Raw genomic sequence first — 24,382 nt, 5'->3', positions numbered from 1 at the left:
CTTTTCACCCGGAACATGCCGCGTTCCAAGCCAGGGGTCATGCCCGGCTGATGCGCGGCTGATGTGTTAATTTATAAAGGTTCAGGATTTAAAAGGCTGCAATGCTTCGCGTGTCCGCCAGATGGCATAAAATCATGAATTGTAATGCAGTATATATATATATATATATACACTGTATAACAACAACCCCTATAACCCCTAACATACAGTACTGTACACATACAGTACTGTATATGCACATAAATGATACTATGGGCCGGCGGGGGCGAGATGTGTTTGCAGCAGAGAGAGAGATCCGCTGCTCTCTCTGCGCAAACATCGGCACATTAAAAATGATTTAAAATACATTTTTATTCCTAGTGTACATGTGCAGAGGGTCTCGGGAGCTGAACCGCGTTGGTTTCAGGTCCGGGGACCTCCTGCTCCCCGAGATATAGCCCCCTTTATGAGGTGCCGGTATCCCTCTGTGTTTAAAGGTCCCGATCACGTGACCGCGGCCTGTAAACCAAGCAGAGGGATACTGGCACCCCCAAAAGGGGCCTGTATCTCGGGGAGCAGGGGGTCCCCCGTCCTGAAACCAAAATGGTTCTGCTTGGGAGACCCTCTGCACATCTACACTGGGAATAAAAAACATATATAAATAAACACTCGTTCTTTACCTTAGCGGCTATGTGCTACGGTAACGAAGCAGCATTTCTGTATTTTAATAATATTGTACAGTGAGCAGGGGGTTCCCTGAGCCAGAAATTAATGCTCAGGGGGTCCCCTGCTCCTGCACAATATTATTAAAAATACAGAAATGCTGCTTCATTACCTTAGCTGATAGCCGCTAAGGCAATGAAGGGGTTAACCCACCGTGCCCGCTTTATTGTGGGTAGCGGGGGTGGGTGAGGGGGGTATTTGGCCCTTGGTGTGAGTTTAGGACTTGAGGGGGGTTTGCGGGTGCACTTAACCCCTTCACGACCGTAGCAGTTAATACCGCTACGGTCATGCAAGGGTTAACCCCTCCCGCTACCCCCCGCAAGCCCTAAACAGCCACCGTTGGGGCTAATACCCCCTTCACCCACCCCCACTACCCACAATAAAAAAAACTCACACACAGCAGCCGCCCAAAAAATAAATAAATAAATCTAAATAAATAAATCAATATAAATAAATACATTTAAAATACATTTTTATTTATAGTGTAGATGTGCAGGGGGTCTCGGGAGCTGAACCACATTGGTTTCAGGTCGGGGGACCCCCTGCTCCCCGAGATACAGCCCCCTTTATGAGGTGCCGGTATCCCTCTGTGTTTAAAGGTCCCGATCACGTGACCGCGGCCTGTAAACCAAGCAGAGGGATACCGGCACCCCCTAAAGGGGCCTGTATCTCGGGGAGCAGGGGGTCCCCCGACCTGAAACCAAAACGTTTCTGCTCAGGAGACCCTCTGCACATCTACAGTATGAATAAAACACACACATCAATAAAGAATCGTTCTTTACCTTAGCGGCTATGTGCTATGGTAACGAAGCAGCATGAATTTATTTTTAATAATATTGTACAGTGAGCAGGGGGTTCCCTGAGCCAGAAATTAATGCTCAGGGACCCCCTGCTCCTGAACAATATTATTAAAAATACAGAAATGCTGCTTCATTACCTTAGCTGATAGCCACTAAGGCAATGAAGGCAACATAGCATGTTTATTGGGGACATTTGATTTGCCCCCAATAAACATTGCAATAAACAACATACAGTACACCCCCTGTGTATTTAAAATACATAAACAATAAATACATGACATACATATTTTTATTGTGTGTTTTAAACCTCCCTGCCTTCACTGTAATCTATGTAAAAAAAACTCCCCCTATTGTGTGTTTTAAACCTCCCTGCCTTCACTGTAATCTATGTACAAAACCCTCCCCCTATTGTGTGTGTTAAGCTTCCCTGCCTTCACTGTAATCTATGTAAAACCCCCTCCCCCTATTGTGTCTGCTAAACTTCCCTGCTTTGACTAATCTGTGTAAGCCCCCCTCCCCCTATTGTGTCAGTTAAATCTGCCTGGCCTGTGTTTCTGTGAGTGCAGTGTACTGTATGTAAATGTGGGGAGGGGGATCCCGTGTAAATAACCACACCCACACCCACTACCCACGGCCTCTCCGCTGCTTGCTGCAAAAAAGAGACAAAAATTAAAACATACAAAGTAATGTCCCCTAACCCCTTAATCACCATAGCGGTTATTAACCGCTACAGTCATTAAGGGGTTAACCCACCCTCACCCACCACTCGGGATGCCTACATACCCTCCCACACTAACCCCCCCACCCGTGAGGCCTAACCACCCACCCACCCACTACCCACAAGGGAGGCCTACCCACATACCTTTGGGGAAACACCCCCCCCCCACTCCCATTACCCGCAATAAAAACAATACACAGCCCCACAATAAACATTCTATTTATTAAATACATTACCCACCCCCTGTGCCCCCCCATAAATACAAGATTTATTCTTTTACATACAGGGTTCATAACGCAGCCCCACACGAGTCCCCGGTGGGCTGGCGGGGCACCTGGACAGACCTACAGTTTACCAGCAGCCCTTTTTACACAGGTTCTGGAGGCCTGCTGGTGGGTCCCGCCAGCACCATGGCCCCCAGGTGGTCTCCTTGGGTCACCGTGGGCCACAATTGGGTCCCCACGGTAGGCCCGTGGATGTCTGGGAGCCCCGGGTCAGACCCACAGGTGTCTGCGGGGCCTCGGGTGGTTCCCTCGGGGGTCTGGGGAACTCACGAGTGCTCACTACGGGTCCGCGGTGCCCCCACAGAAGTGGGACCACACATCATCATCCCCGCACCTACGGGTCGGAGGTGCCCCCACAGAAGTGGGACCACACATCGTCATCCCCGCAGACTACGGGTCGGCGGTGCCCCCACAGATGTGAGACCACCGCTTCATCCCCGCATGTGTCACCCGTGGAACCACCAGCCTGATACCCTTGGGATACCCGAGGATACCCACAGGTGGTCTCCAGAGGTCCCACGCAGAACCACGGAACCAACCCTGAATGTAAAAAAAATAAACCTGGCCTATTCATTCAATACATACACCCTCCCCCCCAACACCTACAGTACAATAATATGCAAAATAACTATTATCCAGATATGGATAATAGATTAATTGCCCATTATTAAAAACATTAACTAGCATATACAAATAAATAAAGTACTACTGACCTCATCAATACGAAGTGTCCGTCGCCAGCAAAATCCTTGTCTTGCTCACAACATACATAGCAAATACAAAGCCAATACATTGCAATTACATTCAGATATCAATTAACCCCTTAAACACCTTATCAGATAATAACCGCAAAGGTGATTAAGGGGTTAAGCCACAGTGGCCCGATACCCACCCTTCACCCATGAATTTGTACAGTGGCTTCATCATGCAACTATATATATATACTGTATATATATACACAGAGAGAGAGATATACAGTATATATATACAGTATATACACACACATGATGAACCAATATACAAATACATGTAGAAGGGTTATCAAAACCATACTGTCCTACAAATAACACTGCTCCATAGAACTTCTCCATAGACACACTACATTAAAATCAATTTCCTTTAATAATCCCAACGGATTTTACAATCTAAATCATCACAATCCAATGAAAATACAGTACCGACCAGAATACAACCTTTAAAACCAAGGCAACACACAATACAATACCAACGATTACATCTATCTAATTTTAAAATACTTTAAACTCACAATAAAGCATAGCAGCATAGACAAATTAATTTAAAACACATCAAATCAAGCTTTTAAAACAACATCACTTCTCAAATGAATCAACCAAGTAAACAAAAATCAATTAGCTTGATTGACCCTAGGGTTGATTAACCCTAACCCTAACCCAATTAGCAATCATTATTTACATCCCTAAACAATTCACACTCCATCCCGAACAATGAAACAATTAACTAATTCACGCCTGGAGCAGAACAATTTAGCCTGTGAAAAAATACAGTACCGACCAGAATACAACCTTTAAAACCAAGGCTACAGTATTCCTGACCTCCCTCAAACACACAATACAATACCAAGGATTACATCTATCTAATTTTAAAATACTTTAAACTCACAATAAAGCATAGCAGCATAGACAAATTAATTTAAAACACATCAAATCAAGCTTTTAAAACAACATCACTTCTTACCCTGTATGTATATATCTCTCTAGACATATATACATACATACATACAGTGGCAAGAAATGATATACCACAAAAAAAAAAAATACACATGTTAAAAAACCTTTTGAAAAAATTAACAAGTTAAATAAAATAAATTTCTTTAGTTCACTTACCATTACTTGCCCCCACCGATTCCCGTTGCGCACCTTACTCACGAACCAATCCACCAGGCACAGGAACCCATAAAATAATAAACCATAAAAAAATAAACTTTAAACTAAAAATCCAAATCAATCCACGGGTCTTCTAATTGTAATCCATCTTCATCTGTATTCTTCTTTCTTCTATCTCCTTCCGGGCGGGGTCTTCTTTCCGTCTTCGGCCACGCCCTGGCCTTTTTTCTTCCCCGGAGGTCCTTCCTCCGCGGCGTCTTGCTTCAAAATGAGACGAAATAGGCTTTTAAAGGCCTATGACGTCACATTTTTCGTCATGGTTCCCACGGTCCTGATTGGGCCGTGAAAACCATGTGTTTTGGCCGATAAAAAAAAAATGATGACGTCACTTAAAGGGAATGAAAGCACAGCCAATCAGAATGGCTTTGCTTCAATTGCCTTTAAGATGACGTCATTAAAAGACACATGGCCGTCCACACATGGTACGGTAGCCAATCAGAGCGTGGGAACTCCATCCCTACTCTGATTGGCTCTAGTATACCATGTGACAGAGGCTTGGGGGAGAAAGGATGTGACGTCAATGAAAACCTGTCACATGGTACTAGAGCCAATCAGAGCGTGGGAACTCCATCCCTACTCTGATTGGCTCTAGTACCATGTGACAGGTTTTCATTGACGTCACATCCTTTCTCCCCCAAGCCTCTGTCACATGGTATACTAGAGCCAATCAGAGTAGGGATGGAGTTCCCACGCTCTGATTGGCTACCGTACCATGTGTGGACGGCCATGTGTCTTTTAATGACGTCATCTTAAAGGCAATTGAAGCAAAGCCATTCTGATTGGCTGTGCTTTCATTCCCTTTAAGTGACGTCATCATTTTTTTTTTTATCGGCCAAAACACATGGTTTTCACGGCCCAATCAGGACCGTGGAAACCATGACGAAAAATATGACGTCATAGGTCTTTAAAAGCCTATGTCGTCTCATTTTGAAGCAAGACGCCGCGGAGGAAGGACCTCCGGGGAAGAAAAAAGGCCAGGGCGTGGCCGAAGACGGTACGAAGACCCCGCCCCGCCCCTCCCGGAAGGAGATAGAAGAATACAGATGAAGATGGATTACAATTAGAAGACCCGTGGATTGATTTGGATTTTTAGTTTAAAGTTTATTTTTTTATGGTTTATTATTTTATGGGTTCCTGTGCCTGGTGGATTGGTTCGTGAGTAAGGTGCGCAACGGGAATCGGTGGGGGCAAGTAATGGTAAGTGAACTAAAGAAATTTATTTTATTTAACTTGTTAATTTTTTCAAAAGGTTTTTTAACATGTGTATTTTTTTTTTTTGTGGTATATCATTTCTTGCCACTGTATGTATGTATGTATATATGTCTAGAGAGATATATACATACAGGGTAAGAAGTGATGTTTTAAAAGCTTGATTTGATGTGTTTTAAATTAATTTGTCTATGCTGCTATGCTTTATTGTGAGTTTAAAGTATTTTAAAATTAGATAGATGTAATCCTTGGTATTGTATTGTGTGTTTGAGGGAGGTCAGGGATACTGTAGCCTTGGTTTTAAAGGTTGTATTCTGGTCGGTACTGTATTTTTTCACAGGCTAAATTGTTCTGCTCCAGGCGTGAATTAGTTAATTGTTTCATTGTTCGGGATGGAGTGTGAATTGTTTAGGGATGTAAATAATGATTGCTAATTGATTTTTGTTTACTTGGTTGATTCATTTGAGAAGTGATGTTGTTTTAAAAGCTTGATTTGATGTGTTTTAAATTAATTTGTCTATGCTGCTATGCTTTATTGTGAGTTTAAAGTATTGTAAAATTAGATAGATGTAATCGTTGGTATTGTATTGTGTGTTGCCTTGGTTTTAAAGGTTGTATTCTGGTCGGTACTGTATTTTCATTGGATTGTGATGATTTATATTGTAAAATCAGTTGGGATTATTAAAGGAAATTGATTTTAATGTAGTGTGTCTATGGAGAAGTTCTATGGAGCAGTGTTATTTGTAGGACAGTATGGTTTTGATAACCCTTCTACATGTATTTGTATATTGGTTCATCATGTGTGTGTATATACTGTGTATATATATATATATATATATATATATATATATATATATATATATATATATACTGTATCTCTCTCTCTCTCTCTCTCTCTCTCTGTGTGTATATATATACACAGTATATATATATAGTTGCATGATGAAGCCACTGTACAAATTCATGGGTGAAGGGTGGGTATCGGGCCACTGTGGCTTAACCCCTTAATCACCTTTGCGGTTATTATCTGATAAGGTGTTTAAGGGGTTAATTGATATCTGAATGTAATTGCAATGTATTGGCTTTGTATTTGCTATGTATGTTGTGGGCAAGACAAGGATTTTGCTGGCGACGGACACTTCGTATTGATGAGGTCAGTAGTACTTTATTTATTTGTATATGCTAGTTAATGTTTTTAATAATGGGCAATTAATCTATTATCCATATCTGGATAATAGTTATTTTGCACATTATTGTACTGTAGGTGTTGGGGGGGAGGGTGTATGTATTGAATGTATAGGCCAGGTTTATTTTTTTTACATTCAGGGTTGGTTCCGTGGTTCTGCGTGGGACCTCTGGAGACCACCTGTGGGTATCCTCGGGTATCCCAAGGGTATCAGGCTGGTGGTTCCACGGGTGACACATGCGGGGATGAAGCGGTGGTCTCACATCTGTGGGGGCACCGCCGACCCGTAGTCTGCGGGGATGACGATGTGTGGTCCCACTTCTGTGGGGGCACCGCCGACCCGTAGGTGCGGGGATGATGATGTGTGGTCCCACTTCTGTGGGGGCACCGCGGACCCGTAGTGAGCACTCGTGAGTTCCCCAGACCCCCGAGGGAACCACCCGAGGCCCCGCAGACACCTGTGGGTCTGACCCGGGGCTCCCAGACATCTGCGGGCCTACCGTGGGGACCCAATTGTGGCCCACGGTGACCCAAGGAGACCACCTGGGGGCCATGGTGCTGGCTGGACCCACCAGCAGGCCTCCAGAACCTGTGTAAAAAGGGCTGCTGGTAAACTGTAGGTCTGTCCAGGTGCCCCGCCAGCCCACCGGGGACTCGTGTGGGGCTGCGTTATGAACCCTGTATGTAAAAGAATAAATCTTGTATTTATGGGGGGGGGCACAGGGGGTGGTTAATGTATTTAATAAATAGAATGATGTTTATTGTGGGGCTGTGTATTGTTTTTATTGCGGGTACTGGGGGTGGGGGGGGGGTGTGGCCTCCCTTGTGGGTAGTGGGTGGGTGGTTAGGCCTCACGGGTGGGGGGGTTAGTGTGGGAGGGTATGTAGGCCTCCCGAGTGGTGGGTGAGGGTAGGTTAACCCCTTAATGACTGTAGCGGTTAATAACCGCTATGGTGATTAAGGGGTTAGGGGACATTACTTTGTATGTTTTAATTTTTGTCTCTTTTTTGCTGCAAGCAGCGGAGAGGCCGTGGGTAGTGGGTGTGGGTGTGGTTATTTACACGGGATCCCCCTCCCCACATTTACATACAGTACACTGCACTCACAGAAACACAGGCCAGGCAGATTTAACTGACACAATAGGGGGAGGGGGGCTTACACAGACTAGTCAAAGCAGGGAAGCTTAGCAGACACAATAGGGGGAGGGGGTTTTACATAGATTACAGTGAAGGCAGGGAAGCTTAACACACACAATAGGGGGAGGTTTTTTTACATAGATTACAGTGAAGGCAGGGAGGTTTAAAACACACAATAAAAATATGTATGTCATGTATTTATTGTTTATGTATTTTAAATACACGGGGTGTACTGTATGTTGTTTATTGCAATGTTTATTGGGGGCAAATCAAATGTCCCCAATAAACATGCTATGTTGCCTTCATTGCCTTAGCGGCTATCAGCTAAGGTAATGAAGCAGCATTTCTGTATTTTTAATAATATTGTGCAGGAGCAGGGGGTCCCTGAGCATTAATTTCTGGCTCAGGGAACCCCCTGCTCACTGTACAATATTATTAAAAATAAATCCATGCTGCTTCGTTACCATAGCACATAGCCGCTAAGGTAAAGAACGATTCTTTATTGATGTGTGTGTTTTATTCATACTGTAGATGTGCAGAGGGTCTCCTGAGCAGAAACGTTTTGGTTTCAGGTCGGGGGACCCCCTGCTCCCCGAGATACAGGCCCCTTTAGGGGGTGCCGGTATCCCTCTGCTTGGTTTACAGGCCGCGGTCACGTGATCGGGACCTTTAAATGCAGAGGGATACCGGCACCTCATAAAGGGGGCTGTATCTCGGGGAGCAGGGGGTCCCCCGACCTGAAACCAACGCGGTTCAGCTCCCGAGACCCCCTGCACATCTACACTATAAATAAAAATGTATTTTAAATGTATTTATTTATATTGATTTATTTATTTATTTAGATTTATTTATTTATTTTTTGGGCGGCTGCTGTGTGTGAATTTTTTTTATTGTGGGTAGTGGGGGTGGGTGAAGGGGGTATTAAGCAAAAATAGGCATAAAGCAAAAAGCATAACAAAAAAATTTCACATAAAAATCTCCGGTCCTTTTTAACTTCAAAGACACCTCTTATCCCACTTCTGACACCATATGTAGACGGACGTTCACAGAGGTACACAATGGGAGGCTTTATAAGGTGAAATTATAATAGGCTTTATTGTGCCTTTTCCTTCTCATCAGGAAATTATCCAAACACATGGGGGGGAACAAAGCTTCTATCCACTTGGGAGTATTTCTAGTGAAATCCCATGCACTTAATTCACATCTCCGTCAGTTAAGCATTTCTCCCAGCCCCCAAACACAGGTAGCATGCAATAAGCAGATATAAGCAGTCTTTTAAGAATGAAAGTCTTATCTGTTAGTTGTGGTTGAGTAAGCTTCTCTGTTCTCCTGGAACCGCACCCATGCGTGCACAGAAAATATCAGCATCCAGGTTTAGAAGTCTTATTTGGTGTCTTGCAATCAGCTATGCTGGGCAGAGCTCAAGACCGGTCAGCTCCAGAGATGTGTGTTCTCCTGAACAGTCTCTCCTGTGAGACTCAAGAACACTCTGCTCTGTCTCTCCAAAGTTCAGCTCTCAGTCAGAGCTAAGGAGTCCTCCTTCCTGTCTCACAAGACAGGCTTTTGTAAGCAATCTAAATCAGGCAGGTGGTGTTTAGTAATTAACTCCTAGCAGTTAACCACCACACTGCTAGATTAAAGGCACATTACTGAACAGGGATAAGTCCCCTGTTACAGATACCCTGACTGAATCCATTTTGAAAAATTAGAGCTATGCAAGCCTGGAGTAAAGTCTGGGTTACCCCAAATGGGGTCATCAAGGAGTTCGGTGTTGTGAGAGAACATCTGAATTTGGTAGCCTCCCATATCTTCAAGGAATTTGAAATGGCCTGCAGCGGTGTCCGAATTCTGGACCGGCTTTTTCTGGGTAACCAAATTAGATTCTGCAATTCCATGGGTGTGCAGCATTCTTTTTCCAATGCCACCCATCTCCGAAGGTTCGGATCTGCGTGCCACTGTTGAATTTGGCTCAATTGGGCTGCTTCGTAATAGGCGAGCAAGCAAGGCACCCCCAACCCTCCTCTCGAGGTTGGCCTCCTCAAGATATCTTTTTTAATTCTTGGGCCTTTTTTATTCCAGATAAACTTTGTTATCCTAGACTGCAGCGAGAGGATATCTTCTTTCAGCAGGGGGATCGGGAGGGCCTGGAAAAGGTATAACACCCTCGGAAGGAGATTAATTTTCACACTGTGAATTCTTCCAATCCAAGAAATGCCACACTCCGCCCATCTCCTGAGATCCTCTCGTAGAGTCTTAAACAACCTGGGATAATTGGCCTTATATAATGCTTTGTAATCTTTTGTTAGATATACCCCTAGGTTTTTGATCATGGAGGGTTGCCATTTAAAGTTAAAGTTTAGTCCAATTAGTTTTTCTACTGGTTTAGGTAAATTTATGTTGAGGGCTTCCGACTTGGCCTGATTAATTTGGAACCCTGAAATTTGATTAAACCTCCCCAGAATTGAAAAAACATTGGGCAGGGGGGTAAGAGGATTGGATAATGTCAGGATCACATCATCCGCGTACAGCGCCACTTTGTGTGTCTGCTCTTTTAATGATATTCCCAATATATCCGGGCTGTTTCTCAAATGTGCCACCAAGGGTTCTATACAAAGGGTGAACAGTAAGGGGGACAGCGGACATCCTTGCCTTGTGCCACTGCGGATTTGAAATTGTTCCGATGGGAACCCCTGATGTCGCACCCTCGCCGCTGGCCCTTCGTACAATGCCATAATGGCTCTCAAGAGGTGTCCCTCAAAGCCAAATGCTTTCAGCGTCCCCCTCAAGTTGGGCCAATCGATCCTATCAAAGGCTTTTTCCGCATCCAGACTCCGTACCAATGACGGAATATTTCGTTTTTGAGCCAGATCAATCAAATCGATTATTCGTCTGGTATTGTCTGCCGCTTGCCTTCCTCCGATGAACCCTACCTGATCTGGATGAATCAACCTAGGAAGGACGGAACCCACTCTATTTGCTATAAGCTTGGAGAAAATGTTTGTCAGTATTGATTAACGAGATGGGCCGGTAGCTCTTACAGTCAGCCGGGTCCTTTCCGGGTTTATGGATCAGGGAGATAGACGCCTGAAGTATCTGTGCTGGGAACAAGGCCCCTAACAAGACCGAATTAAAGAGTTTTAGCATATGTGGGGCTAGTATTTTCAGGTATTTTTTGTAGTATAGGTTTGAGAAGCCATCTGGACCGGGTGCCTTGGCTGGCTTAAGGGACTTTACAACTTCCGTTAACTCTTCTAAAGAGAAGTCGTTCTGTAACGCCTCTCCTTCCGCCTTGCTCAATGTCGGCAATTTCGCCCTTTTAAAAATTCCCGGAGATTGTCCCTCGTTTTTTGATTGTGTATGACCTTACCTCCATCGTAGAGCGCCTCATAGTAGAATTTAAATTCCTCTACGATCCGCTTAGGATTTGAGGTAAGTTTCCCCCCCTGCATACGAATAGATTGAATGTGGTAGTTTGGTACTTTGTTTCTAAGTCTATTAGCCAGGAGGGTGTCCGGCTTGTTAGCCTTCTCGAAAAACCAGCGCTTAGTCCAGCTCAACTCCTTTTCAGCCTGGGAGGCCAATCGTATGTTTAACTGACGTTTGGTATCTAATATTTCTTTCAGGGTAAAGTCGCTTTTGGAAATTTTATGAGTTGCTGTGAGAGATGCCAATTTCTCCTGCAGCTCTTTAGTCTGGCGCTCCTGCTCTCTTTTGCGTCTAGCAGCTAGCCACATAAGAGATCCCCTGAGGGTAGCCTTATGGGCCTCCCACAACGTGGCTTGTGATGACACACTACCCTCGTTCTCAGTAAAATACTCCTTGATCTTCTCTCCTACCTCTCTCTAAATTGTCGAAATTTTTAATAACAGCTCATTTAGTCTCCAGCCTGCTCCCGGCCTGTCTAGTAAATTTAGTGTGCACCGCAGCTCTATAGGTGCTCTATAGGACCACGAAATATTGTGTATCCCCGAGTGGGAGACCACTGGAACCAATCTATTAGACACAAGGAAGTAATCTAGCCAACTGTATCGGTTATGGGGGTGGGAGAAGAAAGTGTAGTCCTTAATCTGTGGGTGTTGCTCCCTCCATATATCCACTAGCTGGCAGTCTCGTAGTCCTTGGGTAATTTTTAGTACGTCCTGTCTGAGGGGGAGATTAGATGCTGTGCATCGGTCGAGCTTGGGGTTTAACGTCCTGTTTAAGTCCCTTGCTACAATCATGTTTCCCTTTGCTTCCTTAAGCAATTTCCGGAAAAAAAGGGAAAAAAATTCTGAAGCCGGTTTGCATGACGCCAACATAAGGGGTTGACCCTGTATGGATCCTACCAGGATAAGGAATCTACCCTCCCTATCCGACACCTTCTTATCTAGATTAAACGTTATTCTGTTATGGATTGCTATGGCTACCCCTCTCTTCTTTTCTTTTGGTGATGCTAGGTGTACTGTTTTAAAGTCCTTATCGAAAATTTTGGGAAACTAATTGTGGAGAAGTGGGTCTCTTGGAGAAAGATAATATCAACCTTATGACGTTTGTAATCTTTAAGGGCCAACTTACGTTTAGCTGGGCTATTAAAGCCTTTAACATTGTGGGAAATGCACCTGATCTCATTATTCATCTTGCTTAACTCGTGTCCTGTCTCTATCGGTGTGTGTCGTAGCTGTTCGGCCCATTTCAGGCGGTGTTCTGTTCCCGGCTCCATCTTCTCCGACTTCACCGTCTCCTTCCTCGCTCTCCCGTGGGGCAGGGGTGGGGGGTAGCGGGGTGTGGCACAGGAGGAAAATCCAGAAGGGAAAACAAAACATGAATAACAACTTGTCGTCGGCTCCAGGGCCTCCCCGTCCTGTAGCCAAGTCCAGCGCCTTTGGGGTGATGGCTCTCGTGGTTCTCTGTCCACGACCCTCACTTATCCCCCAAAAGACTTTATCGGGTTCCGGGGGGACCCACCACCCCAGGCCCCAACTGAGACCCTGTTACGTCGGTGCTGCCCGCAGACCAGACTCGTCCCTTATACTGAGGTGGGGACGTATATATGTGCATGCACCCGCAGCAGAAGGAGCGTGTCCGGAGTGTGGTGTTTTGGCGTTGCCAGGCCAGGTGTGAACAGGTGTAGCAATACTTGCCGGTACCGGTACTGAAGAAGCGAAGTGGTTGCCGTTAGCCAAAGGTCGGGGAGAGAGAGATCCGGAAGGTCGAGGTCCAAGCTGAGGTCGAGGGATGGAAGAAGCTGCAGGGTCAAGAGGGAGCCGGGATCCAGAGCCAGGTAAGTACGTCCGCCAAGCCGGGTCGTAACCTGAATGCACGAAGACAAAGGGAGAGCCAGAATAGACGTCTGTAGCAGAGACTATGTCGAGCGATGTGGGAGAGGCAGAACAGGCATTAAGTACTGTGGCTGACCAATGGTTAACGGAGGCAGGCCTGGAGGAGCCCTAGGAGCAGTCCAGGATTGGTTTCCATAATAGGCTGCCAGGTGATAAGGTTTAGGGTTAACTAGTAACCAGCGTGTGGGAGGGAGGGGTGGCTTCACTGCAAGAGCAGTGAATAAATTAGCTGGTGCTGGAATGTGTTCTGTAACAGCAGGGGATGCACGCGCAGAAACAACGGCAGGCAGCCGAGCACCAGCCCCGCGCGGGGCAGCAGCAGCAGCCCGATGGGGAGGACGGGGAAGTCCCCTCAGCAGGGAGGCCGGGCGAGGAGAGAGCCGCACAGCCGTGGGAGCGGAAAGAGGTGAGGGGTGGTCACGCTGCGACCGACGTGACCCCCGAGTCCTCACAGACCCATGCCAATCCCGGGGTATGTGACTCCTCCTCCACCTCATTTCCGCGCTCTCTCTACACCCGTCCTAACATTTTAAACTAAACTTTAAATGCCCCAACTTGCCTGTGTGTACTTTAGCTAAACCTGCAGCCTATAGATCCCTGTAGTTCGCTGAGAGCTTACCCCCCAACCATCTACCTTTTAGCCTGCCTCCTCTTCCCCTCTCTAGCCTCCCTTCCACCCCTTCTCCTTGCCCCTCACCGCTCCGTCCCCTATCGCCCCTCTTTCTATTCTGCTCCCCCTTTCCTCCTGCATCGCCCCCTATCCTCCGATTCTAGCCCCGTTTCATCCCCGTCCATCTATTAATCCCCCCCAATCTGCTTTCTGCTCCGTGTCCGGCAACTTTATTTGTGCCTGTAGGGGTCTTTCCGGTCCTTTGCGTCGCTCCCCGATGCGTCCTCGCGTGCCGGTGACGTCAGCTGCCCCATCCAAGATGGCGTCCATCCTTTCGTCCCTCTGTGATGACGACCTCTGGTTTCCGGCGACCGCCATTTTGGATTTTCTTCTGCCTCGAGGAGGATGGAGCGAGCGCTATCCTCCCACCTTTTCACCTCTTCCGGGTTCTGCGCCTCAGGCTGGTTCCAGAAGAGCTCCATCTCGCCCGCCATCTTCTCTCATCATCCAAATCGGGGAGCAAAGGTAAGTTTTACCTCGTTTTTTACAGGAACTGTCGCCGAGCCTTTAAATTGATGGGGAATCTTCGCGACTCAACTGTGGGTTGCACTTCCACTGTATCCCATTGACAGGGGCTTTGCAGGTGACATGGCTTCTCGCACTGGTAGACCCAACGATTCAACAGGCAGGCAACTTTTTCGTATTTAACTGAACAACTTTTAATAACTGTGAGCCTCTGCAGTGGCTATTTTAGTCTTTCACCTCTTGCCTCCTTTAGCTTTGGGCGAGCCAGCACCTCCGCTCCATTCGGGCTCTAATGATTCTTCTTCCTCTGTCTCCCTTATGGGAGCACCCTTCAGGCCCAACTTGGCTAGAAATTCCGGCCCCTCCGCGGGATCTTTCATTGTGATGGACCTCCCGTTCCTCGCCACCAGCAACCCAAACGGGAAGGTCCGTCTATACCTCACGTTCTGGTAACGCAAGATTTTTGTAACCCGCAGTAGGTAGCGGCGCCTGAGTAGTGTAACAGGGGGTAGATCTTGGAAAATTAGCATTTTGCTGCTTTCGAATTCCACATTTGGTAGGGCCCTTGTTTGGCGTAATATTGCCTCCCTGGTCGTATAAAAGTGCAGCCAGATGATAATGTCCCGGGGCTGCTCATTTTGCACTGGTCGGGAGCGGAGGTCTCTATGGCAGCAATCCATGGCCAGAGCCTCCTTACTACAATCCGGTAGCAGGGACTCCAGCCAGCGCGCGATGAACTCCTCACAGTCTCCCACCTCCTCGGAGACCCCTCGTATTCGGATATTATTACGCCTGTCGCGGTTCTCTGCATCTTCCTGGCGTTCTTTCAACTCATCGATTTGCCGCTGTAAATCTCCCTTCTTCTTCTCCGTTTTCTTAACCACCTTTATAGTTTGATCAACTTTATTTTCCAAGTCGTCCGTTCTTGTCCCCAGCTTAACGACATCTCTCTTAACTTCTTTGATCTCAGCCTGCAGGAGGGACTTTAGGTCATTGTACAATCTCTCAAAGTCACATCGCCGTACCGGTAAAAGGGATTGATTGCTGACCCCCTCCTCATCTCCCTCTTGTTCAGTGTCCGTGTCTGGGTTTGAAGCCGGCGCCATTTCCCCTGCCATGCCACTCGAACCAGCTCCTCCAAAGTAGGCTCTGACATCCGCCAGTTTTTGTTTCTTCTGGCTTGCTGGCTTTTTCGGGGCCATCCTTGTATGTTTATTTAGTGTTGCCTTGCTGTTTTAATAAAAATTCTGAACTTTTCGGGGTGTTTTTATATTATCTTCGGTGAGCGCAGCACGGAGCTAATCACTTTTGCTTCCATACCCGTGGCCGTCGCGCATGCGCCTCCAGCTTGGCTATTTTTTATTACATTGTGACCGCGAGCCTGCGCTGGCAGTACCCAGAATAAGGGCATATGTGACTACCTCCAAGCCTGTAGGAGAGCTTAGATACACATACACACACACACACAATAGGCCCACACTGGGCCTCTCTGATGCTGACGTGTGTCGCAACTTCCGGCGCGCGGTGACATCACAGACAGGCCCGGCGTGGGACAGTGCAGGAGGCAGGCCAGCAGCTGAGGAGATGCTCAGCGTTGACAAGAGGCCCGACCAGCGCCGTCCGGGCCCCCCCGCAGCTACCGGCAGGACAGTGAGTCATAAAGTGGCTCATCCGTGAAAGATTGCACCCTCCGTTTTTATAATGTGGTTTAAATAAATGATTTTTTTATGTTATTGACCCGACTCTCTGTTTGCTGTGTGCGCTGGAATTACAGTGTTTGGATATCCCTGCCCTAGGAGAAAGGTGGGAATAACCTTTGCTGCAGCAATAAGCTTGGGAAGTATATTATTTATATTTTTCTTACATTTTCTTTTGAAGATTTTTTTGCACCATTATTTAGGGCACTTTTTGTTAAACAGTTTTAATTGCTGTATAGCACAAATCAGGAAAAATTATGTGACATTACGGCAGTAACGTTGGTTCCTATTTTAGTTAATCAGCCCAGTTAGTCTACTGTAAACTGTATATTTACCACTTTGTGGACATTAGTGGTCAGATAGTCATGGGATGCCAATGGCTAGCTGGCCCCTTGAGTCTCTAAAGGGTTAATATATCAGAAAGTACAACAAAAGTTATTTGATAAGAACAATATATGAAGAACATTGATACAGGGAGTAATGTGATTTCTATTACTGGAGTGAGGAGGAAATATTTATTTCCACGTATGAGACATAATTGTAAAATGATTAATTGGGGTGTTTCTTTGCCTTCCTCTGGGTGAATGTAGCTATAACAATGTAGCTTTAATTATATTCAGTATGTTGCACAAGTAGAATTTTATAAAGGTTGAACTCAATGAACATATGTCTCTCATCCAAATCTACTCTGATGCATTGCAATGTTACATTAATTCATTTTCTCACCATAGATGTATCTTCAGCACATGACTCGTCTGTGAACAAGAAACTAAGTAAGAAATGTCCCAAACATCATAAATTACACGAGGGGTTAATGGGAATATGTTTTAAGGACTTCAACATTGCATAAGTCTGTATGAGAATTGGAACAAGATTTCCAGAAACTCGGCAGAGCATTCCTATACATCAACAGCCTTTTACTAAACTTAGACACCGCAAGACAAGGAGAGGGTTTAAAGAACAGAGACATGAAAACCTACAGTGGGACATACGTTAATGTTATACCGCAAATAATCCCCACAGGGGAGAGACCCTATAACTGCTCTGAATGCGGGAAAAGCTTCAGTCAGAAATCGCATCGTGTTAGACACCAAAGAATCCACACAGGGGAGAGGCCCTATAACTGCTCTGAATGTGGGAGAAGTTGCCATGATCAATCAAGTCTTTGTCAACACCAAAGAATCCACACAGGGGAGAGACCCTTTGGCTGCTCTGAATGTGGGAAAAGCTTTAGTAAGAAATCGCATCTTGTTAGACACCAAAGAATCCACACAGGGGAGAAACCCTATAACTGCTCTGAATGTGAGAAAAGCTTCAATCAGAAATCACTTCTTGTTACACACCAAAGAATCCACACAGGGGAGAGGCCCTATAACTGCTCTGAATGTGAGAAAAGCTTCAATCAGAAATCACTTCTTGTTACACACCAAAGAATCCACACAGGGGAGAGGCCCTATAACTGCTCTGAATGTGGCAAAAGTTGCCATGATCAATCAAGACTTTGTCAACACCAAAGAATCCACACAGGGGAGAGACCCTATAACTGCTCTGAATGTGAGAAAAGCTTCAATCAGAAATCATGTCTTGTTAGACACCAAATAATCCACACAGGAGAGAGACCCTATAAATGCTCTGAATGTGGGAAAAGCTTCAGTCAGAAATCAGTTCTTGTTTCACACCAAAAAATACACACAGGGGAGAGACCTTATAACTGCTCTGAATGTGGGAAAAGCTTCAGTCGGAAATCAGATCTTGTTAGACACCAAAGAATCCACACAGGGGTGACACTATAACGGCTCTGAATGTAGGAAATAAAGTGTCACATGTGGATGGTAAGAGATACACTCACAATTGGATGGATAAATATGGGCCTGTATCCAAATACCATGGATCTGGAACGATGTCCTGTTTGTTTGATTTTCTGGGACTGGTTTTCTCCTCAGAACGTGTCTTTTGTTGCAGGATTCACTCCATCTCGAATGGGCTGGTTTTAAAATTGATGCCATATAGGAACAGAGATATAGGAAGACACAATATAGTGTAACACAGTTTATTAAAACATGTAAAACCCTATAAACATATAGGTTATTCCCTCACACTTTGTAAGTAATAAAAAGACAGTTGGGGAGTTTTTAATCACGCGGAGTCTCTCACACTCAGCTCGTGTCCCGATTAGCCTGTGTCCGTTCTATACCAGGTTATAGCCGGGTTTAGAGATCCGCTGGAGGCTCAGACTCGCAGTTCCGTGTACCGGCGTCTGTTCTCCCTGAAAGCCGAACACTTCCGCGTCACGTGTCTTTCTCCCAGTATCGCGAGATCTCGCCTGCACAGTGATCTGCTTCCAGGCCGTTCGCGGTCTCGATCTGGGCTCTCTTTCCTCCTCGGTCTTCCTACTGCATTACCGCCAGTCACCAATCACCCAACGTTTCACTGGTGAGGCTTCTTCAGGGGTTAATGCTGGCATATCTGTCCCTAGTTTCTTTATAGGCACCTCCCTGTTCCTATTGGTTCCCATAAGCGCAATACAATTGATTGAGAAACATCCTAACTTGTAATACTGTGCACTGAAATGTAATTGGTTCTCCTAACAATAATCAGTATACATTCAGGAGAAGGATTTACTGTTATATCATAACATAACCACCATCTGATTCCTCGTCCCATACATATACATCAATACAAACTGCGCTGGGTGTATACTATTACTTTGCAGCCATGTTAATAAAGGGCAGACACGTTGATACATATTTAACATGGTATCACTACTTAGAATAAAGTTGGTTTAATTCACAAACTAAGAGTGGCAGCTTATTGGAAATTACACCCTTAAAAGAAAGGATGAATATATTCAGTAGAGATTGTTACGACTCCCCATTTGGAATACGTATCACTTATATATGCATAGAAAGACATATCTAATTAGAGACAAAGAATGGTTATTTTCAATCGCACATACTCTGAATTTAATACAGTAACGAACCTCAGAAAAATATGTAGTCCATCTATGTCTAATAAATAAAGACATAGGAATATCTTAAATCACACAACATGTCACTCATAATTTGAATGTAAAGGAGAGAATTTAAATCAAATATTGATCAACTACATTTGTTGAAAAAAAGACATCTTAAATAATCAGGCACATATAGTCCCTCAAATAGTGTATATAGAGGGGAAAGAGAGATTCACTGAAACCTTAAATCGCACAGCTGCATCACAGAATCCATCATTTGTACTTGGTACAGAAGAGGGGTCATAAGTGGAAATTTAGCCCACCTGTGTCTAATAATTACAGACACAGATTGGGGTTATCCTAATTTGCACAATTCTTTACTTAAAATCTAATACCCAGAGTAATACATATAGCAGTGGGAATATACTGAAATCCCAAATCGCACAATATAACACAGAATCCATAGCATAAACTTCATGCAAAGAGAAGTGTTAAATAGAGATATAACCCATCTATGTCTGAATGTTCCAGACACAGATCTGGTTATCTATAATCACACAATTTATATCTATAATCTATATAGAATAGTGCAGATACACAAAGTATGTTACATAGTATATAAGCTCAGTGTAGGAGAGAGATATTACATCAGTGGATAAATTGACAAGTGTTATTACACACACATAATACCTCTATATGGCAAAGGGGAATGGATGAATTTAAGGCACACAGGGGCCTATGCAGAGAGCAGCGAATTTTCGAAATTCGCCATTTTTTGGAGATAATCGCGCAGAAAACAGCAGAAAATGGAGATTTCCGAAAATCGCGCCAATTTTTCATTTCTATTTGTAAAACTCGCCTCGCGGCTGGCGAGAACCGCAATCTCGCCAGTTTAAAATATATCCGTATGCAGAGAGGCGCGAACGGCATCTAGCGGCTGTTCGCGCCAATAAAATGGCGCGATTGTCTCCGTTTTGCCTCGCCAAAAAAAACTGGCGCTCGCGGCCATTGCAAAGGGGAAAAAAAAGGCGCGAATTTGTTTTTACATGTTTCCGAAGCGCGCATCTCGCCAATTTAAACTCGCCAGACGCATCCATGTTAAACATAGCAGAATTCGCACTTTTCTGCATATGGAGATTAAAACTCTCCAAAAAAGCTCCTTTTTATGAAATTCGCCATTTTTAAAATTCGCTGCTCTCTGCATGAGGCCCACAGACTAACACACAGAATTGATCAATTGATGTCAGTAACTAATTGTTTAATGAATTCATGTTTGCTATATAATGTCGTGACTTGAGCAACCAGCAATGAACGTGCCCCTGAGGAAGAGGACAAGCGTCCTTGAAACGCGTAGGGCGGACATTGCTAAAGGTTGCTGCTGTGGCTGGCACTCGGCACTAAGAGAACACAGTGAGCAGGGATCCTGGAGTTCCGTCTTCGGAGAAGAAGCAGGTGACCGCCCATAATCCAACCCCCCGATCGACGTCACGCGCCGACGTCGCGAGTCAGCTGACGTGGAAGCTGAACGGTTGCTGATCGGGACAACGAGGAGGGCCGTGCATCAACGCAGCAGAAGAAGCGGAAAACGTCCAGACACCCCTGTTCCTGCGGTTGTTATTTATACCGAGATGCCTATACCAATTTTTATTCTGTGAGTTTTTATAACCGTTTTTATTTTCCATAAATCTGACAATATTACCCTATGGGCCTTGCGCTTTTTTCTTTTTTCTTTCCCTAACACACAGTCGCACTGATAATAAATCTAATGTAATTTGGATGTTATATCTCACCCAAAAATCGTAGAAAAGTGATACACTTAAAGACAAAGGCACATGACAGCACCACATTACACAGATATAAATGCAGATTACGTAACCGCACACTTATACTGATAACAATGTGAATATTCAGGATGTAATATGATAGATGCTGATAAACACAGGGACAGGATGGCAGGAATTAGTACTTAAACATTTATTAACAGTGTTACGTACGCTAGCTGTTACAGGCGATCGTACACTAAATAAAATCATTTTAATAAGTGTACATGAGCAGGGGGTCTCCGGAGCTGAACCGCATTGGTTTCAGCCTCGGGGACCCCCTACTTCAGGAGATACAGGCCCTGTTATGGGGTGCCAGTATCCCCTGCACTTTCAACTTCCGTGTCACGTGACCGGGACATTTACATTCTGCAGGGGATACCGGCACCCCATAAAGGAGCCTGTATCTCCTGAAGTAGGGGGTCCCCGAGGCTGAAACCAATGCGGTTCAGCTCAGGAGACCCCCTGCACATCTACACTACTGTCAAAACACACATATCAATAAACAATAATTCCTTACCTTTGCGGCTATCTGCTCTGGTAATGAAGCTGCATTAATGTACATTTTAATAATAGTGTGCGGGAGCAGGGGGTCCCCTGAGCTGAACCGCATTGATTTCTGCCTCAGAGACCCCTGCTTCCCGAGTTACAGGCCCCGTATGGGGCATCAGGTGCCAGTGTCGCCGCCATCTTTATAGCGTCCAAGACGCGACATATGTACACATACACATACATATATACATAACACCAATATACAAATAAATGGTTAAGGATTACATAAACATGTATAAATAAAAACATGAAATCAGAATCTCAACATAAGCACATTGCAATAAAATTAAACCAGCAGCACATTTCATCTTCACATTAAAACACCAGCACTTTTAAAAATACATGATAGCTCCTCTCCCAACACACCAGCACCTAGACAAATATATATCAAATCTCAAACAATTGCATTTGAGTGTGTACATCAGGCCTGCACAACTCGTAAAGTGAGAAGGGCCAAACTGCCCAAGAAAAAAAAAATTGGTCCGCACGGGTAAAATCATCACCATCATCATCATCATCATCTCTCCTCCAGCACCTCATCATCATCATCATATCTCCCCCAGCACCCCTCATCATCATCCTCATATCTCCCCCAGAACCCCACACTATCAACCTTTGCGATACTCCCCATCTATCTCTCATACCCCCATCTCTCACCCACACACATAATACTCCCCCTCCACATCAAACACACAATACCCCCTGTACAGCACACACATCACACCCCCCTGCACCTCACATCCCTCTCCCCCCTGCACCTCACATCCCTCTCCACCCTTGTACCTCACATCGCTCTCCCCCTTGCACCTCACATCACTCTCCCCCTGCAACTCACATCACTCTCCCCCCTTGCACCTCACATCACTCTCCCCCCTTGCACCTCACATCACTCTCCCCCCTTGCACCTCACATCACTCTCCCCCTTGCACCTCAAATCAATCACCCCCTTGCACCTCAAATCACACCCCTTGCACCTCCCATCACCCATCACCCTCTCCCCCCCTGCACCTCCCATCACCCTCCCCCCTGCACCTCACATCACCCGTCACCCTCTCCCCCACTGCACCTCACATCACCCATTACCCTCTCCCCCCCTGCACCTCACATCACCCACAGGGTCGCCAAGAGAAATCATGCGGCCCGGGACAAATGAAAGGAGCAGCCTCTCCCCCCCCCGAACCCATAGCACACCTACCACGAAAAAATATCTTTTAGCGCGCAACTTTTACTTAACTGTTTTCTTATTGTGATACAGAAAAAAACATTACACCCCCCCTCCTCATACCTCACCCCTCCTCATACCTCACCCCTCCCCTCCTCATACCTCCCCCCCTCCCTCTCCCTTCACCCACCCTCTCCCTTCACCCACACTCTCCCTTCTCCCCCCTCTCTCCCTTCTGCCCCCCTCTCTCCCTTTCCCCCCCCTCTCTCCCTTCTCCCCCCCTCTCTCTCCCTTCTCTCCCTTCTCCACCCCTCTCTCTCCCTTCTCCCCCTCTCCCTTCTCTCCCCCTCTCTCTCCCTTCTCCCCCTTCTGCCTCCTCTCTACCTTCTGCATCCTCTCTCCCCCTTCTCCCCCATCCTTTCTCCCCCCACCACACCACTCCGTTTGCCCCACCCCACAGCAGCCCATTTGCCCCCCCCACCAGCAGCCCGTTTTACACCTCCACCCCTGCAACAGCCCGTTTTACACCCACCCCCCACCCCTTCAGCAGCCCGTTTTTTACACCCACCCCCCACCCCTGCAGCAGCCCATTTTTTACACCCACCCCCTCACCCCTGCAGCAGCCCGTTTTTTACAAACACCCCCCCCCACCCATGCAGCAGCCCGTTTTTCACACCCACCCCCCACCCCTGCAGCAACCCATTTTTCATGGCGGGACTCACATCGCAGATGTACAAAGAGGTGACCGGTTCTAGCACGACTGTGACGAACAAAACAAGATACATGGCTAGTTGGGAGACAGACTTAGGAAAGGAGCTGGAGGTAGAGGAATGGACAAAAATTGTGATGGCGACATCCAAAACTCCATGTGCACGACCTTAAGGGAGAATGCATATAAGGTTATGATGCGCTGGTACCACACTCCCACTAAACTAGCGAAATTTCTGCCCAGTTACTCCCCATTGTGTCCTAGACAATGTGGACAACAGGCAGATCTGTTACACATGCTGTGGTCGTGCTCCAAAATCGTCCCAGTCTGGGATTCAATTAAGGACTGGTTGAATAAGATTACAGGTAAACCCGTACCATTTGACCCATGGCTGTTCCTTCTGAACAGACCAGATGAAGGGTTCACCAGAGGAGAGAACAAATTAATAGCTCACTTTGCTATTGCGGTTAGAGGGGAGATCGCAGCACGCTGGAAACAGAACGAAATTCCATCAATTACTAAAATTCGGAACCGAATTTGGTCAGTTTGCCAGATGGAGAAGTTGACAAGTTTGGTCAACGACACTGGTACAAATTTTCTAAAAGTCTGGCTACCTTGGTTAGCCCAAACAGACATCCCGGGGGTGGAAAGGGCCACAATATGGCTTTGATAGAGGAAAATGCGTTCTCCCATGAACAAGCACCCAGGAGAGATGACTAGGATATAACATATCAACTCACTATAAGCCTCCAGAGAGGACCTAGAGAATGGCAGATAGGGACTAGAGGATGAATCAGGACCGAGCTAAGGGGTACGCACTGACTCCCCAGACGCAGAGAGCCGGCGAGTGCACGACAGAGGCGGAACCACACGAGGAGAAACCCACATACCCCCATCCCCCCTCTCCCCCCCTTTTTTCTTTCCCCCCCTATCCCGGGGTCTTTCTGTTCGTCAGTTCGTCTACCCGGTTTGTCTGTAAATGTCAGTCCTTACACATATGGGAGCTACATACGACGCATGCCGATCTTGTATTACGTTGTTAACATATTTACTGTATGTACATGTTATCTGAACAA

At 45.9% G+C, this 24,382-nt stretch overlaps 2 protein-coding genes across 3 annotated transcripts in view; one reads left to right on the top strand and one right to left on the bottom strand.

Moving 5' to 3' along the window:
* The window catches only part of LOC142468238 (uncharacterized), a 407,600-nt gene that overhangs the window by 97,557 nt on the left and 285,661 nt on the right, over positions 1-24,382 (bottom strand). The gene's annotated exons all lie outside the window — the stretch shown is intronic.
* Positions 1-24,382, top strand: part of LOC142468309 (uncharacterized) — a 52,585-nt gene that overhangs the window by 24,397 nt on the left and 3,806 nt on the right. The window contains exon 2 of the mRNA XM_075574733.1: positions 16,842-17,891. Within this exon, the coding sequence (XP_075430848.1) occupies positions 17,079-17,891 (813 nt within the window). The 5' untranslated portion in view covers positions 16,842-17,078. The remainder of the gene's footprint in view (positions 1-16,841; positions 17,892-24,382) is intronic.

Source organism: Ascaphus truei, chromosome 1, assembly GCF_040206685.1.
Source record: "Ascaphus truei isolate aAscTru1 chromosome 1, aAscTru1.hap1, whole genome shotgun sequence".
Lineage (NCBI taxonomy): Eukaryota > Metazoa > Chordata > Amphibia > Anura > Ascaphidae > Ascaphus > Ascaphus truei.
The sequence above is the reverse complement of the archived record's forward strand: the minus strand, read 5'-3'. Positions and strand labels throughout refer to the sequence as shown.